Source organism: Mesocricetus auratus, unplaced genomic scaffold, assembly GCF_017639785.1.
Source record: "Mesocricetus auratus isolate SY011 unplaced genomic scaffold, BCM_Maur_2.0 Super-Scaffold_100013, whole genome shotgun sequence".
NCBI lineage: Eukaryota > Metazoa > Chordata > Mammalia > Rodentia > Cricetidae > Mesocricetus > Mesocricetus auratus.
In genome coordinates, this window is record NW_024429196.1 from 19,104,197 (window position 1) to 19,124,599 (window position 20,403).

The 20,403-nt window shown below is 39.9% G+C and overlaps 1 protein-coding gene across 1 annotated transcript in view; it reads right to left on the minus strand.

Moving 5' to 3' along the window:
• Window positions 1-20,403, minus strand: part of Mrc1 (mannose receptor C-type 1) — an 85,105-nt gene that overhangs the window by 13,054 nt on the left and 51,648 nt on the right. The window contains exons 12-22 of the mRNA XM_040755459.1: window positions 18,555-18,754; window positions 15,114-15,241; window positions 14,233-14,320; window positions 12,339-12,483; window positions 10,807-10,848; window positions 9,325-9,488; window positions 8,316-8,383; window positions 6,885-6,985; window positions 6,109-6,251; window positions 5,443-5,557; window positions 1,119-1,285 (exon numbers count right to left, since the gene is read on the minus strand). Coding sequence (XP_040611393.1) covers window positions 1,119-1,285; window positions 5,443-5,557; window positions 6,109-6,251; window positions 6,885-6,985; window positions 8,316-8,383; window positions 9,325-9,488; window positions 10,807-10,848; window positions 12,339-12,483; window positions 14,233-14,320; window positions 15,114-15,241; window positions 18,555-18,754 — 1,361 coding nt within the window. The remainder of the gene's footprint in view (window positions 1-1,118; window positions 1,286-5,442; window positions 5,558-6,108; window positions 6,252-6,884; window positions 6,986-8,315; window positions 8,384-9,324; window positions 9,489-10,806; window positions 10,849-12,338; window positions 12,484-14,232; window positions 14,321-15,113; window positions 15,242-18,554; window positions 18,755-20,403) is intronic.

Sequence of the window (20,403 nt, forward strand, 5' to 3'; positions counted from 1 at the left end):
AATGTACCTCCCTATCAAGTTAATGGCTGTAAGAGCCACGTTGTTCAGACCATTTCCCTACTCGGTGTTACTCTTTGCTCTCTATCTGGTAACTCACAGACTGTCACAGAGCATCAAAGTTTTACTCAGTTTTACTTACTCTAAGCTTATTCTTACTCTTTTCTAACATAAAAACTCCTGTTGCTGTCAGAGCCATTTACTCATTCCCAAAACACCTGCCACCTTTTCCAGGATGATTCTGCTCAGCCCACTCATCTGGCATGGCCGCCATCTTCAACCTCTTTAGTGTTTCTGATAAATATGTGTTTTAAGCTGCTTGAAAAATTTCCCCACAGCTGGTTCTTTTCCACAGCCCCTATACATACATTATGCCACACAATGACAGTATCTGATGCAAACAGCCCCATAGGCGTGTGCCCAACAATAAAGTCACCCTATCCATGACGCTGCACCTTCTCTCTTCCTGTGTTGGGCAACAAGTTGTCATGTTATACTCTATTATTTCTCTATTACCTTGTTTCTAATGTAAGACTTAGGCTCTGGTTTAAGACTTTCATGACAAGAACACACTCATATTTTTTCATGCTGTTCTTAATCCCTATGGTGATGTTTGATACCAGCTAGTTGATTGTTCAATGATATAAAACTGAAGTAAAGTTTTTTTAAAGGAAGGTAGAGAAGCACCAGTCTACATTGTAAAGTATAGAAGCGTTTAGCATGGTTTTGGGTAAAGATCATGTGCTGTATAAATACAGAACGGGTCATGGTGATGCTGCTGCTGATGTCTTCATAAGTAGTGATGACTTCCAGATCAGCATCCCAAGCCCTACAAAAGCTATAAGGTATCAGGGGCAGATGGTGCAATCATAACTTAGGTTCACGTTTTTGTTCTGAGTACCAGTGAGGCTTAGAGTGAAGTTGGATTTCTACTGCTTACTGCCAATGGAAGGTTCTTAACTAAATCTACAGCCCTGCCTTCAAGGTTGATTCAGTCTGAAACTGATAAAATCTGCAAAAACACAACACAGGAAGGAGGAGTCTGGTGGATGTTTCACAGAAAATTAATCAATGAGATGACTCTATGCAGATAGAGAGGTGATGTGAAAAATTATACTCACGTCTTCATAAGACAAGCTGCTTCTTCTCCCACCAGGGTAGCCTTTCCCCCAGTTTGTATAATGAACTCCTCGTCCATCTGTCCAAAGGAATGTGTGTTCTGAATTTATATCATTCATCCCAGTCCAGGCATTAAAAGTGGAGTCTTTCATATGATAGGTAATGAATGCTGAAAGAAAGTTTTACAAGATAATTTAAAACATGAGATAGTGAACAGTACAAGCACAAAAACAGTATTTTAAATGTGTTGATTTCAAAATACTGAGCATAAAAGTTAAGTATTTTTGGTACTATTTCCAAACACAAAGCAGGAAAGCAGACACAACCTAATCTTTGTATCACATCAGCAACTGAGTTTTGGACTTCTTTTGATGTGTTCCTTACAATGCAAGCCTGGGCTGCATATAGCCACTTCAGATGGTTGGGATGGTTGCATCCCACCCAGGGTCACTAGAGAAAGGAATAATGATTCTCAAATCCATGCCATATCCCATCTTCACATTAGATACCTCAATATGGGTGTAACTGCCTACTAGCCTGAGGAAAGAAGTATGCTCTTCTAATTCATTAAAACTCTGCCAATAATGCTAGTTTGCACTTTCATTTTTAAGGTTTATTTTTATTGGTGCTCACGTGTGCATGTGTGTGTGTGTGCCCGTGTGCAGGCATAAGTGAACATGTGTGCACTCAAATATAAATGTCACTTGTGTTGCAGTGCCTGCAGAAGCCAGAAGAGGATGTTGGACCCCTTGGAAATGGAGCACAGGTGGCACATAGGACTGTAGTCCCAGCATTCTTGAGGCTGAGGCAGGAGGATCACAAGTTCAGCATCCTCTGGACAACAGCCTGGGAAACTTAGCATGACCCTATCTCACAATATAGTATGAAAAGGTTACTGAGGATGTAGCATGGGCAAGGCCCTGGTTTCTGTCCCCTCTACATCTCCTTCTCTACAAAAAAAAATCCTGTAAGTTATCGGTTGTCCCAATTCTATAAGTAAAATAATCTGTTGGCAATAATTAGGAGAAGAGTTTCCAACCATAAGGCTCTGAAAATCAAAGCCATTTATCAAAACAAGAAGCACTCTGTTCCCAAATTTTCAGTGTCACAGAATACCCAGACAAGGGTTACCTAATTGGAATCCTTCCAGGCAAGCAACTCCTGGGGACCACTGAACACCTAGTAGGGGATGTACAGACCCAGACACCCTTAAGCTGGAGGGCTTGTATCACAGGATTAGAAGTTCTAGAGTATATAGAATAGTATGGCTTTTTGTTGTATCAGTGATTTTACGATGGAGAGTACAGGAGCCAATATCCGGAAACAATGAAAGGCTTCGGTGTCCATATGCCTGGTACTTTCCCTTCAGCCTGCCCCACACTTCTCGCAGCAGCTGCCTTTTGATCCCACCATCCATACCTGAACCGTGGGCTCCCAGCTAGACAGACTCTCTGTTTACCAGAGCAGCAATATATATCCCCTGAATATGGACAAGAAACGGAATGGTTCAGCATTTGGGTACTCTCATAGAAAGTGCTAGAGGGCCAGAGAGATGGCTCTATGGTTGAGAGTGCTTGCTGCAGTTTCAGAAGACCCAAGTTCAATTCCTAGTATCTACACTGGGTAGTTCACAACCACCTGTAACTCCAGCTTCAAAGGGTCCAACACTCTCTTATAGCCTCTGCAGGCAGCCACATGCATGTGGCTTCCACACACTAACCAAAATAAATCTTTTTTTAATGCAAAATAAGGTCTGCAGAAACAAAAATGCTTGCTTGCACATGAACAAACAAATGATTCTGGCGAACAGCCCGTGCTAAATCAGTACCCTGTTTTCAAATAGGAGAGCCTTGTTCAGACACACTTTTTTCTCAATTAACTAAAATTACAAATTACACCCAAATGTTCTTCTTCCAATATTCTTTAGTGAACCAAGAGTGCAGATAGATATTCATTTCGGTTTTATTTGTTTCCTAAATAAAACTGTAACGTTTGCCTTATGCTCAACTTAAAGGGTGGTGTGGAACTAACTGCTCTATCTGGGAGCATACAGCTGACTTATTATGCCCACAGCCACATTAAGAATTCAACAACGTGTGTCTGTTTTGCCAGAAATAATGTAATTTTATCTGAAAATTGTTTCCTTCTGCACATCTCTACTACTCAGGTTCTAATTCTATTGTGCCAGGAATCAGTACTTTGTGGTGAAGAGAGGAAATTCATCACTGTGTTTCTCTGCTGGGTAGCTAAGGCAAAAATGCGGTAAGCCAGCTCAAGAAATGTGGATGTTATGTCCTTGTATCATGTGTTGTGGTTTGACCCTTTGCTTTGGGTGTCTGAACAGCTGGTGAACTTGTCAAAGATTCCTGTGGAAACTTGGTTGGCTTCATGTATAATGTGTTCAAAGAAGAGTGTGCTTCTGCGCATTAACAGAACAAGCATTCGTGAGAGCAACACATAAGTTCCAATATCTCCTTTCCTGTACTTTTTCATAGTTTTGGATAATGATTTTGAAAATTAAAAATGCTCTGGGTATGGAGATATGGAGCAGTAAGTAAGAGTAAGGTCCCAAGTTTGGACCTCCCAAACCATATAAAAGTTGGGTATGATGATATACATGCCTGTAATCCAAGCACTGTGGAGGAAGAAGACAAGAGGAATACTGAGGCTGGCTGGATGCGAGCCCAGCTCCAACTCCAGTAAGAGTCCCTGACTCAAAATAACAAAGCAAGAGTCACAAAGCAGAGAATGCCCCAGGTCCTCCTTTGGTCTCCACATAAGTACACACAGCTATGTGCACCTGAGCACACATGTATGTGCACATCACACAAGTGTATCACACACACACACACACACACACACACACAAACACACCCCTATCCAACTAAAAGAGATGATAGAGACTAACTAGTCTAATTATTTCCTACAAACTTCTTATAAATTTAAACACACAGCAAACCTCTATTGGACTTTTTCTGTACACAATATGCTGACCAGTATATGTGACTCTACTGTGTCCTCTTGAGCACACCCAATTTAAACATTTCAAAATTCTTTGAAAACCTCACCCTCCTCAGGAATGTATCTCATCAGTCCTGGCTACTGAAACGGCCTCCTGATTTTGAACCTAAAGTATTTTCCTGCAACTGTCACTCACTGGCCCATATCTTCCTCTTAGGACCATACAAGACAACCTTCCAAAGGCCATGTCTTTCCTGTTTTGAAGTATTTAACCTGAGGATCGCAGATTCATGACTCAATTGCTGTGGTTTCCAAACCTCACAATAGTTTGGTCTTAATCTCCCCAATTTGTTCACCATCTTCCTGACCACAAACAATAACTTGAATTATACCTATTTCAGCAAGGGTAGCCCTCCAAAGGACCATGCAAGAGTGGTCAGTGCATTTCTTTCTGTGTAGAAGAAAGTCAGTCTGTGTATTAATGCCTGTGGACATGTATATTGAGACCAGATGGTACTTCCATGTTTTTCCTCATGAATCAGCCACCTAAGGTTTTTTGAAAATGGGTCTGGAGACTGCTGGTTTTGTTAAGCTGGCTGGCCAGGAAATGCCTGAGGTTTTTCCTTTATCTCATAGTGCCAGGAGGTAACACTTAAGTTACCTCCCCAGGCTTTGAACACCAGTGATCTCAGGTACCTATTCTAGTGTGACATGCTCTTTGTTGACTGAGTCATCTCCCCAGCTCTAGTTTCTTCTGACTGGAGAATGAACTTGACGATCTTCTGTATGGTTGTGGTAAATGCTCTCTTACCAGACACTTCCAACGCTCCAGCTTATCCTTGTGTCTCAGCAAAAAAAAAAAATTGCTGCATTTGTTCAAAGTTCAAAACCTTGGCTTTGTTGCATTGGAAATGATTCAATCAAGGGCCAAAGAGTATGTGGGAAATCACCAGCTGCTCATTTTAGCCTCAGAACTACTCTCCTTGGGCTCTTTGCATAACAGGTTTGTTGGCAATGGAATGGGATTTGTACTGGCACCCAGGGTTTTGATTCCAAACTCCCTTCTGATCAAGCATGCTCTTCCCCTGCAAGGCTCTATGAACATCACTTCCTTTTCCCAAAGTGGAGTAATAAATCCTGGTTCATAGAGTTGCTATCAAAATGGGAAAGGATGCTATGGAGAAAAAAATTCTCAGCATGGTATCAAACACTAAATAAAATAACTCTTAGTAAGTTATAGGATTTTCCCCTACCAGTTCTTAGTCTAGAAAAAATTTTAAAGTCAATTATAATAAGCAATAGTCTTTTCTCTTAAGGACAAATTTACATATATATTCATTACTGACAGGAACATCACCTACACACCTTGCTCTTTCGCATTCTCTATGGACACTAGGTTTCCTTTAAATCCTTGGCAAGTTTTTCGTGCCTCTTTCCAATTTTTTTTTTCCTCTTCAGCAAATCCAAAAATTTTAATGCACTGAAATGGAAGGGACAAAAGCAGGGATTTTAGGTAAAGACAATAAACATCACACCAAGAAATCAAATTATTCTTGAATATCATAGCTAAATACAGATTTTCTCAGGACCAGAGGAGGATTTTAAAAAAAGTCAGCTTAATGGTTTACAGATTTTCTTTGCAGGGTTTTATTTTTCCCTTGAGATAAAGGGCTCTTTGGATAGTATCTCAAGTATTTACTTTCCATTGAGAATTTGTGATCTCCAGTTTTTCTTGTAAAAATTGCTCTAAAGTGATAAGGTAGGCAGAAGATAACTTTGATGGTGAGGCTGGCATCCGTCACTGTTCCACAATGAACAGCACTGCTGGGGTTTAGTGGAGGCTAGTTCATCCCAATCCACTAATGTGTAATGAGCCTTCACCAAATGCCCCCACCTCCATGGAGCCATTTTGTTCCACCTGCTCTGCTATGATAGACTCAGTCCTCTGTAACAGGAGTGGAAATCTCTTGTTACAACAACAAGAAACACAAATGATACAAATGCCAAGACTGAGATTAATTCTCCAGATACCTTGCCGTTGTACAAATGCCAACCTTCCTTGCAGCCACCTGGTGTTGGGGGTGTGGGAGGAATGGCAGTGGCATTGATGCTACTGTTATGTCTCTGGCAGATGAAGTTATTTGGAAAACCACAGTTGATGTCATTCCAGAACCCTGCAAAAGAGAAGAGCTAAGGTCGATCTATATGCTCTTAGTTTAAAAACATGCCTTCAAAGACACAGTATCTGAGGAGTCACAAAAAGGGGTTCCGAATAAGTTTTCCTTATTTTCACACATGACTAGAAGATTCTATGCAATATCTCTCTCACTGTTTCATGCTCACAAGAGTTCAGTCTAGCAGAAAGATTCCTATATGTTGAGCAGGCTCTTGGTGTTGCAGATATGTCATTAAATTATTAATCACCCATAATCAGTCTAATAATGCTTAAGTATGTGTTCAGCTTTAGATGATACTTAATTTAATCTTGCCAACAAAAGACAAATTATATTAACATTCCCATTTTATGGAATGAAAAAGACTAGAAAGGGATAAAGATAGTTATAAATATATTCTAGGTATTTTCCTCACAGTTTGGAAGAAATAGGATAATGTGTCATTTGTTAGCTTGCTCATGAACATCCCAATAAATTTATCTTTGCAAACTGAATCATTATGCTGATAAAATTGGGGAGTCTCTGTTCTTTTCCTACATAAGTGCATCGCTTGCTACTTTTAACCTAAAAATACAAGGAATGCCACATATCACACCCAAAGCAAGTTCAATAAGATCTGTTTATTTGACCTACCTGAATTTGTGTACATAGTTACACAGTTTTCATCATCATTTGCAAAGTTGGGTTCTCCTGTAGCCCAAGCCACAAAATCGACTTTGGTTCCATCCATCCAACTGGAAAAGAAAATTGAAGCACTTTTCAGCAATCCAGCCATAAAAATGACTAGCTACAGCTCAGAGATGGGAAAGGACAAGTGCCTCAAGATAACAGGAGCATAGGATGCTTAGCAAACAGACGGGTAACCTAGAGAATGAGTGGGAACTCCCAAATTCCTGGTACTTTGCAGCCCTTGTGTTCCTCTGTAATGAGCCTGATACCCACAGGTAAAGTTCACATCCACCATTGCATTTAATCTTGTAAAATACAGTCTGTCTTTACTTTGGGATTTCAGACTCCATTACTAAAGAATCTAAGAAGATGTGTTATAATGATGTGAATACTGGATTCTGGTCCACGCTCTTTGCTCTCCTCAAAACAAACTCCTGCTAGACCTGAAGAGGGAGACATGTATAGCCTGATTAATCTGGATGTCAACAGCAAAATTCTTTCCACAGAACTCTGCAATCCCAATGTCCATGCAATTTAACTACCTATAAAGGCGGCAGCAAACACAGAATTTCTCCATAGCTCCATTCTAAGCCTTTTGATTATTCTGTCTTTTTCATAAGGTGGGAGAGCCATTGTCTGTTTTCAAAAGTTACAGAAGTTCAAGGTCTCTAGGAGCTAGAAAAAAATCATAAAAATCATCCTTCTTATTTCAAAGATAATCAAATGGGTGTTGATCCATAGAGACATCCAATGTGTCTATTCTCTAGAAATTACAAGCTTGACTTTAGATCTCCACTAGTCAAAGATAGCAATCAAAGTCACACAGAATGTATGAAGTCACACAGCTGTATGAAGGGCAGATAGACACATCTGCTCTTGAAATTCAGGAGAACATATTAATGAAAGAAACCCCCAAGATAGAATAATTCCCTGCCCTCTAGCACAGCCGTCCCTAGGCACAGTGGCTAATGAAGCAACAAGTCTGCTCTTCTGAGAGGAAAGTTTCACAGTCAACTTGACTACATCACTGTGAGGCAGGGCAAACGAAAGGAGACATTTGGTTCTGTGTACCAAAACTGGTCCAAAAAGGATTGCAACTTTAAAAATAAATTCAGTATTCACATCTACTTAACACATTTTCTTAGTCAAAGATTTACTGATGACCAAGGACCCTAAAATAAAGACTAGTGACATTTTATGAGGTTAAATGCAATTTGAGCTTTTAAATAATTAACAATGCTGAAATTCTTAATAGAATAATCTTAAGTAGGCTTCCTTTTATGTTTTAGAGATTTTTTAGATTAATGTATTCAGCAAGAAAAGGTCTCAAAACAATTCCTAGGTGTTTATCAGTTCTCTGTCCAAAAGCACGACACGTATGTTTGATTTACTTACATGAACTTTTTATCCAAGCTGATCAACAAGCCAATAAAATACGGAGACTGTCCACCATTCTTGTTCATCTAGAACATGAAATTTTACACACACAATTTACAATCATCCACTAAACAACTTCTCAGGCAAAACCTATATATTAGTAAGGCAGTGCATTTATAATGTTTTCCAATGAGGAATTCATGCAGAAATATTGTACAATTATATTCATAAAAGTGAAAAATGTGCTCACAATGCAATAATCTCTGCTTATAAAGTAAATGCCTTAAGTCATTCATTATAATACAAAATGTCTATGACAATTGGGAGCTGAAGACTTCCTTTAAAACAAAGTAGGCAGTAGGATTTGTACATCAGAAGAAATACTTTTTCACATAGGGATTTAATATGTACCATCTACTCCATATAGGCACTTGTGTAACATTAGGGTGTATTCTGAGAGTTTCAAAGCAAGGCATATACTCAAAGATGATAATGTTAATCTATATCTTCTTATCTTTGTAGTCAAGTGAACTTTTCCTTTAAATATTGATAAAACCATTTTCTGCTCTTCTCCCCACTTCTCTAACAAATGATAAGGAGGACACATGAGGTTTTTTGGTCTTGTTTTTGTTTTAGTGGAGAGATACTCAGCCAAGCACAAGGGGAAAAAATTATACTTTCAGGAATAGCTGACAATTTGGATGCTGCTGAGATTTTATATGAATAATCAACCTGTACTATCTGTTCACAATATTTTGACCCAACAAAGACAGACCTTTAATTAGTAATCAAATTGTTTGTTATGCAAGTTGTCTAGGATTGAGACATAACAATTAGTTACAGTATAATTCTTGACAAATAAATTTACAGACTCAAAGGGATTGTCACAATGTTTAGACTTATGGCCCTGACTCATTTTCCCTCAACTTCAAATTTAGTACATAATTTGAAAATATGTTCTAAGGTACCAGTTTCAGGAATTATCTTTGTTTACAGAATGTCATTCTAGTCTTAACCATATTCTTACATATTTCCACAGAAACTTCTTTTCACTTTCACTTTTAATAGTAGCAAGATCACCAAAATTCTTCTTGCAAAATGCCCGTGCGTTGTCCATGGTTTCCTTCTCTTTGCTAAAATAATATTGGTAGTCTTTGTAAATAACCCATCCATCTGCAGTAACTGGTGGGTCTGAAAAAAGAAAGTCATAGGAAAAGACGAAATTTTTCATTTAGATAAACTAAAGAATATGTTAAGTAGGGAAAATAACTATGTCAAAGACATGAACAATCCTAAGAATCCAAAATATGCAGAATGTCTCAGCCAGGGAAGGGCTGGATTGTCCCAGGCCAAATATCTACATCTACTCTCTGCCAATCCTACAAAGACTGACTTGTTTCTCTTCCAAAGTAATATCATGGGTTGCTAGTGGATGAAAGAACCCCTGGCATTCCTTTCATTGCCAGGAAAGCCTAGCTAGGAAGACTTACACAGGTATCTGTGTGATGTTTGAGGGTCAAGACATAGGAACTATGAAAACTCAGATTCCAGCCCACTACAAAAATAAAAAGACTTCTTTTTTTAAACATTTACTTATTTATTATTTTATGTATATGAGTGCTTTGCCTTCATGCACGCTAGAAGAGAAAATCAGAACATATTACAGATGGTTGTGAGCCACCATGTGCAAACTGAGAATTGAACTCAGGACCTTTAGAAGAGCAGTCAGTGCTCTTAACTGCTGAGCCATCTTGTTCACGATAGAATTAGAGTGCCAGACAGTTCATTCATGGAGAAGGAGGCTTCTAAGACTCCTTTTGTAGCCTGGAGTTTTATGTTTCTATACTACAAAAGGTTACAACAACATTTATGACCTAATTCTAGGAGTGTACATCAGACTTCGATGGAGAGGACTTTATAAATGTGATTAAGGATCTTGAGAAGGAAGGTTATCCTGGATTACCTGGGTGGGGGCTTTAAATCTAAGGGAAGTGCCCTCAGAGAAGGATGCAGAGAGGAAGCCCCCACACACACAAGGAGACAGGGTGACAAAGGAACCAAGATGCTACAAGGCTAGTTTGAAGATGAAACCAGGGGGCATTTAGGGAAGGCAAGTGAAGGCAGCTGAGATAACCTCTGCAGGGTGTGCTTATGCGAATGAAGCTTTGGGTTTGTACTCGGAGGAACCCATTTCAGATTCCCAACTTTAGAACTTTCAAAGAATAGCTGTACTGTTTGAGCCACCAAGTTACAAGTCACTGTTCGTGTACTAAAGAAAACCCTGGACCTTTCTATTTGAACCGTGAAACCACAGGAAATCGTGCTAGCAGGGCAACGGGGGCATGCAGCCTGCTCTCTGGAGACAAAACTCCAACCTTTCGTGAGGTCCTCAAAGATGCTAAGAAATCTCTGCTCACCATGGTCCCAGGATATTTTTTTTCTTCATTAAAAAGGGAAAGGAGTTAGAAAAGGCTGTAACAGAGAAATCAGAAAACACAGGGACACCTACTGTCTTGGGGAGCGGGTGTGGGCTCCGGTAATAAGGTTTTCCCTGTAAAATAAGAAAAACAAATAAATAAAGTAGTCAAGCATCTGCCAGTACCACTCCTTGCATTGTGTCAATGAAACCTTGACGATTTTCCACACTTGTCCCCGTTCCTCCCTCTGGCCCACATCACACTGTGGTGAAAGAATGAATGGAAAAAAGAGGAATTACAGTTTATATAAACTGAACAGTGGTCACCATCAGTGGGATGGCATTTTCTAGGCCCAAATAGTGCCATATAAAAGAAAGATAAAAACACTAATTTTAGAATCGTAAAGCCCAGCTTCAAATCCAAAGCACAGGATTAAACTGCTTGGCCTCCATTCCCATCCTGTCCAATTACAAACAGCAATTCAGCAATTAACAATGTGTAAAAGTAGGCAGGGGAATAAACTAGATCTTTGGTATGTGGTCAGTGTTCCCTAGGTAGACATTTTAGTAGTGGCTATGAAATAATGTACAATTCCTATCTCAGACTATTTAATGAGAGTCATGTATGGAGAATACACAAATATAGTCTCCTTAAAGAATCTTATTCTTACTAAATGCATATCTTAAAGGTATTTTTCTTTCAAAACGGTTAATATCTGGATTTTGTTGGAATCGGACAGCGTGGGTAATAGCCTTCTGGTTAACATATTTTCTATCTGCCAAAGAAAAACAAAGCTACTAACAACATTAAACGGCCACAGCAAGTCCCTGGCAGCAAGAGACCCTTTTTAAACACGGGCTGCTGATTTCTCTGTTGTGGAAACTTCGAAGGATGTTAATCCACAACGAGAAAAACGTGAGCATCCAGCCAGCAGAGGGCAGTACCAGGTCTCTTAACTGCAGAATGGGGGCAGTGGTCATGAGTCCCAACAGCAGAGGGCAATGTGGTTCCATGCATCTAGTGAATGGAGTCAACATAAGTTTTGATTCAATAGGGAGCTGCCTTGTTTTCTTGTTTGTCACATAACTCAGCTCCTCAGGCCTCAATGCCTGACCTGGATTGCGCTAATTTCCTAGTCACCATGAATTATATAATATAGTGGGTCTCATAACACCAGGGACTTCCCCACACTCTTGGTTTTTAGGGCAGGTTTTGGACATTAGAATACTCTGACTTGGAAGAAGTGTCTACCTGAGTCGGGGGTTAAAATAGAAGGTCAGAGGGTGAAAGTTCCAGAAAGTGAAACTGCATTGCCTTCCTCCTGCACTGCAGGGCTGCGCTCCCACTCGCCCCTACAGCTGCAGAGTATGGCCAGAATCCCGGCTGCTGGTGGGAACATTTCTGAGGACGTGACTCTCATCCAGGATCCTCGGGTGGCCTTTTGATCTTCTGTTCCTTTGGAACATTTATCTGTACTCAATGCCTTCATTCTTATCCTGTGAAATAAGGGCCTGACACTTCCCTGATGCTTGTATTTTGTGTGTTTGTTTGTTTATACCAACAGAGGGAACATACCAGGGTGTCAAAAGGCTAGCTCTGTAACCTAAAAGGCTGGGGTTCATACCTTTTTGTATCTGACAAATCCAGTTGTTGAGGTGTTCACAGTTAATATCATTCCAGGACATACCAGGGTCGCCTTTGAGCTCACCACAGTATTCAACATTTTGGTAATTATTTGGTTCACCGTAAGCCCAATTTTCATAGGAAACCTGTATTGGAAACATTATACCAGATCCTAGCCACAATGCCAGAAGACTGCTGTTTAAGAAGCACTAGGCTACAGAGATGCACCATGTATAGCACACCACCGCAAATCCAAATGGAAAAATAAAAAGGAGATGTTTTCATTCACTCAATTTTAATTTTAGCTTTAGAAGAACATTTTATGGGCATGGGTGAGAACGACACAATTTTTATTACACGGAAACTTTTGAAGCTAACTAGAGTGGGGAATTGATTCTTATAACATTTTCTTTATTCTCATTAAACAAAAATGGACCCAAGGGCCACAAAAGTGGGATTTATATATAGGAAAAAGTTAGCAAAAAACTTCTGCTTCTCAGTGAGTAGGCATAATTTCCTAAAATTACAGCCCATTCTTAATGGATGGTATTTCAGTAAGTAGTTGGAAGCTTTCCTTCTATTACACAGGCTACAGAAAAATAATTAACTCTTCTTAAAGAGGGGAAAAGGCTTATATAATGTGGCTAACTTAACAACCAGCGTTTGCCAAAATGAACAACGGAAACAAACTGGGACTCTGGGTTTGGTAGTTTGGGTTCTGATAGTTTTCAGTGACCAGTCAGAGTCTGAAAGGTTTTGGATTAGGCATTATGATCTGTTTTCCAAAAATACAAACATGGAATCCAAACATTAATGCAGCTACCAAATACACCATCTGATCAAAGACCTTGAAAGAGGCCTGTGGGTTCTGAAAAGGGGTAGCATAGATATTGTAAAATATCCTTTCCCATGATGACTAGAAAGGCTAAACGTTGCTAGCAAAAACAAGATCTCCCCACTTGCCAGATTTGGAGAAGTGTGACTGACTCTAGTGGCTACCAAAATTGTGTCCAGTGTTGCTGAGTTAAAGGCAACTGCACAATAACTTTGAAGACGTTTGACTATCTACATGCTGGTTTTGTATACAATGGAGATATTTAAGTGGAGACCTTAAATGCTCTTCTCCGATAACAAGATTGATGTCTATCTTATATGCATTCCTAGAGCCTTCATCCAGTAGCTGATGGAAGCAGAAGCAGACACCCACAGCTAAACACTGAACTGAACTCCTGGAACCCAGGTGCAGAGAGGGAGGTGTGATGAGCAAAGGGGTCAAGACCAGACTGGTGAAACCTACACAAACAGCTTACCTGAACAAGGGGGAGCTCATGGATCCCAGACTGACAGCTGGGAAGCCAGCATAGGACTGATCCAGACCCCCCTAAACGTGGATGTCAGTTTGGAGGTCTAGGCAATCTATGGGGTCTCTGGTAGTGGATCAGTATTTATTCTTGTACACAAATGGACTTTGGGAGCCCACTCCACATAGAGGGATACTCTCTCAGCCTAGACACGTGTGTGACGGCTTAGGCCCTGCTCCAAATGATATGACAGACTTTGAAGATCCCCCAGGGAAGACCTCAGCCTCTCTGGGGAGCAGCAAGGGGATGGGATAGGGGGTCGGTGGAGGACAGGGGAGGAGGGGAGGGAGAGGGAACTGGGATTGATAAGTAAAACAAGATTGTTTCTAATTTAAATTATCCCCTTATCCACAGCTATGCTTAGAGTACATGATGGCCAGGGCTGGGCAGTGAGTGTACACTGCACTTGTATTTATTTTGCATCAAAAGTATCTTAATTACTTGCCTTGATAAAATACCAATTAAGTCAAATGATAATGTCAAAATAAATACATTTTTACAAAGTAAGAAAGCAATATATTTGAAACTACTTACAGGAGAACCATCGCTCCAAGTGAAGCCCTCTGAAGGACTTCCGTAGGTCAATCCTAACCAAAACAGTTCATGGTAGCTTCCACTGGTCCTGCAACATATAAAGAAAGTGTATGCTATGTACTGAAAGGACTTTAGTCATTGAAAGGACCATTTGGAATTGATAGGTACCTCTGAAACACATACTAGATAATATACAAACAAAGAGATCAATAACTAAATTCAAGTATTCTACAAAAGTATCCGATGGCTAACTCTCATTGTCCACTTGATGGGCTATAGAATCAAACAACTCTCTGGGGACATCCATGAGGAGCGATCTACATTATGTGAGTCTCTAAGCATGCCTGTGAGGGATTATCTTGATTAAATTGAAGTCAGTAGACCCACCCTAAAAGTGGGTACCACCATTCTGTGCACTGGTGTCTTACATTGCATAAAGAGATAGATATCTGAGCACCCATTTATCTTCTGTTTCCTGACTGCTGATACAATGTGACCAGCTGGTCTCCCACTCGTCTTATCATGCTTTTCCTGCCAGGATGGAATGAACAACCTCTTAAGCTGTAAGCCACAATAAACTGTCACCTTTAAGTCATATCACAGCAAAAGTGACTAAGAAAATGTGAATTTGGGTACCACTCTTGAATGCTCTGAAAATTGACAATGGGGGCATAATAAAGTATTGAAAGACATTCAAATGAGTATTGAATGTCTTTGCATTTATAGAGTTATTGACTGTAACTAATAAGGGATTTTGACATGAAACATAATCACAAAGGGTCTATGGATTTGGGATACGATACAGAAACACCAATATCTTCTCAGCATCATAGACACCAAATAGGGAACAGACAGCAGTGCTGTACAGAAGAGGGACTTACGTAATCAGCCTCCATATCACTTGCTGTTCATCTTTGTTCTTAATACTCGCCAGCTCTCCTCCCATAGCTCTGCAAAAATCTCGAGACTCGAACCATGTTTTCTTCTCATGTTTTCCTTTTGTGTACAGCTAAAGAAAAGGTTTGGGAGAATGTTTTACATTTGGTAACTTATCAAATCAAGATAAATCATCTACTTCCAATGAAGTTTCTTTTATAGAGAAAGTAAGCAATGCAATAGTCCCAAACAATGCAGGTTTCTTGGTTGAAAATCAATTTATGAGTGACTATTTGGATAGCTGAACATGGGGGGGGGCAGCTGTTATTTCACTGACAAAGCCTTAGAAAGTAAAATCAGTTTAAAGCACAGGAAAGATAGATTAAAATATTGGAAGCTAAAGATATGTGGACTGGGTATACAGCTCATTGTGGAAGAGAAAGAGAGTAATTAGGTTAAGTATGAAAAATTGCTTCGGGACACAAAAAATAGCAAATTTTTGATACAGAAAAATAAATATGAATAAGCAAAATGCTGTTCCCTCTGTTATCCTGTTCAAATTAAACAATGGATATCCTGGCAAGCTTTCAACAGTGTTTGGTGGTGTCCTTCAAAAACTGTTGTCTCTTTTCCTTAAGTTTGCACTTTTTACAACTATCAGAACACATACCATAGAAGACTCCCATGTGACAGAAATGGGTGAAAGTTAAACTAAATTTTACAAACTGTGTAATTAAGTACTAGGTCTTAGTACTTAGTCCAAAGGACTATAAAGAGGTTCCACGATGGTAGTATAGGACATGATTAATGATGCAGGAGCTACCTAACTGTATCAGGGAAGGGAAAAGGCCCATGGTTAAATGGTAAGTGACTCATATGTTATAGTGAGATAGGATTCAGGTAAAAAGAAACGTTAGGCATGGAGAACAAAGAAGTTTGCACCTGAGTGAAGATACCAAGCTAAAGTTAAGAGTAGGGACAGGTCCTGAGCTAGTGAAGACAGGCCCGCTAGTCTCCTGAAACCCTGGAGGAACATATGTAAGACATCACTATCCTTTCCTATAACCTTTAAGACACCTAACAAAAAAACAGATAAAGAAAATATAGCTGCTAAGAAGGCCTATCTACTCCAGGAAGGAGAGCCTAGACCACTCCCTGGAGCTAACTAAAAACCAATGCAGCTGCTTCGTGAGGGCTGTTGAGAGTCAAGGAGAATTTGGACTAGTTATCAGCTCACTGCAAGGATGAAGGCATCAGCACCAGGCAGTGACTAACAGCTAGGAGAAAGTCAAGGTCCATAACCAGAAAAACAGAAGACAGGAATGACTGAAGACAGGCCCACCCACCCCTAACTGGGTTAGCCGCACAGGAAGAGGCCATGACCGGCTCGCCACAGAGAGTGAGGCCATCTGACTAGTCAACTAATGAAATTATCGTAGCCTCTGTCCAGTTTCTGCCGTAGAATTACACAAACCTTAGAACAGAGAAGTTCAACAGTTTTTTTCTCTTTGGGGAACCACTTGCCCTCTTGGGAATTACTCTAGCTTTGCCTTAATTTTTTGTTATTTTTCCTCAATTTCTCATTTTTCTGTAATTTCCCTTAAGAAAGGATACTCCCACAAACAGCTTCATCTTTAACCTTCACCGGAATTTAGACAATAGAAACCGGAGGTATTCTCTCAGGTCAATTATTGGTGACTGTCCTTGGGTCAATGATACTTGGGCCAAGAAAGACACCATGTCTCTCAAAAATTGCACCAGTAACAGTATGATAACAGTACAGGAGGTCACTGGAGCCACCAATGTTTAATTTTTTCTTTCCACTATTCTTCATGAGTCATGGCTCTCACCATAACATGCTTGCAGAAAAGGCATCAGCTTCCTATGTGCTATGGCTGCCTATGTAGTTAATGCCTACACCTTGTGCTAGGAATGACTTCAACTCCATGAGTGTGTCTGAAGCAAGCTTTGTCAGCAGCAGCTCCCTCAACCCTACCTCAACTTCCTACATCCATGCAGATATTGGACTTGGGTTTCCTTAACTTAACTACCCACTGAATTTAATTAATTTCCGCATCTTAGTATTTATAAGGATACATAAGGAAACAAACACTAATTCAAATACTTCTAAAACCACATAATTCATACTGGTGAACATCTGGATTTTGTTGCTACTAGAATTCCTAGTCCACAGCATAAGTACAGACAATTCTGCTGTGATAAATCTCTACAGCCTGTTACCTACAGGCCTTTGTATGGTAGTAGATCTAGCATTTGAATGACGATGCAAAATCTCCAGAATCTGTTTTATAAATCCTCTCCTGTCTTGGCCGCATACATTCCCTTTCAGGAGAACTATGTGTTTAGCTCTGACTAATCAAACTAGATTAAACAACATATAGATCCCCACTGCTATATTGATGACCAGCTCAACGCGAGGCCCTTCTTGAATTAAAGCCCAGACAACTTCATCTTCTCACAAGTTATGTTTTCTCTATTCAGCACTGGAGATAGAACCCAGTGCCTCTCACACACTAAGCAAGGGCTCTACCCCTGCGCTACATCCCTAGGCTCTGACTGAATTCATCATCTATTTCATCAAATTGTCCTCTGAAGCATGCATGTCAGGGTCATGTGCCTTTGAAAGGGACTGAACAAAAGAGGTCTTGAGTATAATACTTCATCATTAAACAGTAGGCACATGTATGTATTAAAATAAATCTCAATTTTTCTATGAAAATTATGACTCAGAGAGAAAAAAAGACCCAAATGCTTATTTCATTAGAGGTGTGATTTTTTTGTTTTGTTTTTGCTTCTGGTCTTGATCCTATCTATGTTTGACCGGTTGATTATTTTGGTAAGCTTAACTGTAAAAGGAGAAAACAGAGGGTTCAATATATGAATATACAAAAATAATGGTAGAACACTGACTCATCATTTAAAGGTATTGAGGAGCTATGTACTTGCAATACTTTCATCTTCCATCATTATAATCATTATGGGTTAAATAAAAGAAATGAGGCATGACTCTGTAATACTGACACAACATAATTTTAGACCAGTTTATCAGTTAAGCTAGTATAAAGTTGGGCTTGCAAGCAAAGGTAAAATGAAATGCCAGAAGTTAAGAGTAAGAAGGAACAAATTCTTAAACAAAATGAAAATTGCAAGGTCAGAACAGAGTTAAAAAGTCATGGGAAATGGAGGACAAGCAGAGAGCAAATGATAACAGCAAAGCAAATGACTTAAGAGGTAAGGTCCTATCTGTTCTGTTGTCTGTGTTTATGGGTCTCAGGTAATACGTCATTTGTATCTATCCAAGACATTCTCCATCAATAAAATCAGATAAAAATTTCCGCAGGTGGAACCTGAGCTGTATGTTTTGTTTTTCGTTTTTAGTTCTTGGGCATTTCAAATTCTTTGTTAATTTAGCAAGTGGAACTTACCTTGAAACACATACTGCTTTTGCTGGAGGTACCCCAATCTTCTGGGCATTTTGGTTCAGGGGTTGTTGTGGGCTCTGGTGGGCGAGTCACTCCTTCTGCCCAATGTTTGCACACAAATTTTGCCTTTTCTTCACATTCTAAAATATCCCATAAACCACCTGCCACCCCAGTTTTCATGGCGACACATCCTGTCTTTCTTCCTGCATTAAACACAAAGTAGAACTCAATCAATGGGTGCTTACTGAAGACCTGCCATGCTCAAGAAAGGCACAGTGTTGAGATAGGGTGACATCCTTGCATGTGATAATGAAACACAGCATTTGTAAGTCAGGTTACCACAACTTTGCCTTTTATTTGTGGGTCCTATATTACCAACATGCCAACATTATCATCATAAGTGTAGGGAGTTTTGAAAGCACTCTTTTTTTTTTTTTTTTGAGGCTGTCCTAGAACTCACTCTGTATACCAGGCTGGCTTTGAACTCAGAGAGATCCATCTATCTCTGCCTCCAGAGTGCTGAAATTAAAGGCATGTGCCACCACTGTCTGGCTTGAAAGCATTCTTATATTTTCTACATCTGGCTGGTGGCCCACATTTGGACATTTAATGATAAAATATTTCTGCTATAATGGCAATAATAATAGCATAATGGATTTTCCATCCTGCCCTTCTTCCTGCTTTCCTCCTTTTCTTCTCTTAATATTTTCAGGTTCTCCCCCCCCACCCCCGCCATGGTCCACTTCAGTCTTCAGAACCAAACCACTTGAGAGATTTCCAAACAAGACAGGTCTGAGTTGGAGGATTTGAGTAAGTCCCTCAAGCTCTCTTCCTTCCTCATCTTAAAATGCAAACAACAGGCTCTATTGTGCAGAGTTGGGATGTCGATAATAAAGAAGTTCATAAAAATCAAACAATGGTCATAGTAGGATTAACACTTTGTCATGTTTTGTGGTCATCGTAGCAATACGTGACACAGAGGTTTGAAAACATTAAGATGCTTGCTGCTAATAGGAGCTAATATTTTTATTAGTAGTTTTCAACAGATATTTAATGCTTAAAAGTTTATTATCATATTTCCAGGGAGATATATCTTTTTCTCTCAAGCCCCAATTTTCTGACACTTGAGCCTTTTCTCAGATATCTAGAGTTACCTCTCTTCCATTCAGTCTTTCATTAAAACTGACTACTTTGCAATGGATGACAACTGAGTCTGTAGTGACCCTCTGATCACAAGAGTCATTCATCTTGATACTGAAGCTTGGCACCCAAATGCCTTGCCTGTTCTTGAAGCTGTACATTTGGGCAATCAGCCATTACCTCTTGAACCAAAAACATCATCTTTCCATCAAGTAGATATGGTGGAGGCAGATGACAAGGGTCATGTGGGGCTCCTCTTTTCCCTCTCTGCCTGCTTGCTGGCCACCAGTTCACAAGGGCAAAGGGACACAAGTGGCAACAGAAAGCGTTGTACACAGCCCATGAGCATGAACAGAGACTGTCCTCCAGGAGACTGCTTCAGTGAAACGGCTTAACTTTATTCCAGAGTATAAGGAATATATAGGATTGAGGATCTGGGGACATGAAACGCTAATTTGCATTAAGTGACACACTCCTATCACAAGGCTTCGCATGTGGCAGTAATGTCCCAACATGGCTAGAGCACTTGACTAATTACCATGTGGGTCATCAGAGGAAGAGCACTTGTAGGGAACTGTGTCAAGGGTCACCCTTTAGATAAGTCAGACATTCTGGACCTAGAGACACCCTCCATATAAGACTAGGTAGAGAGAAGGAAGGTTTGCTTGGGAGGGAGGAGGTTTCCATGTTGCTGAGCTTTTGGAAAAAGCTG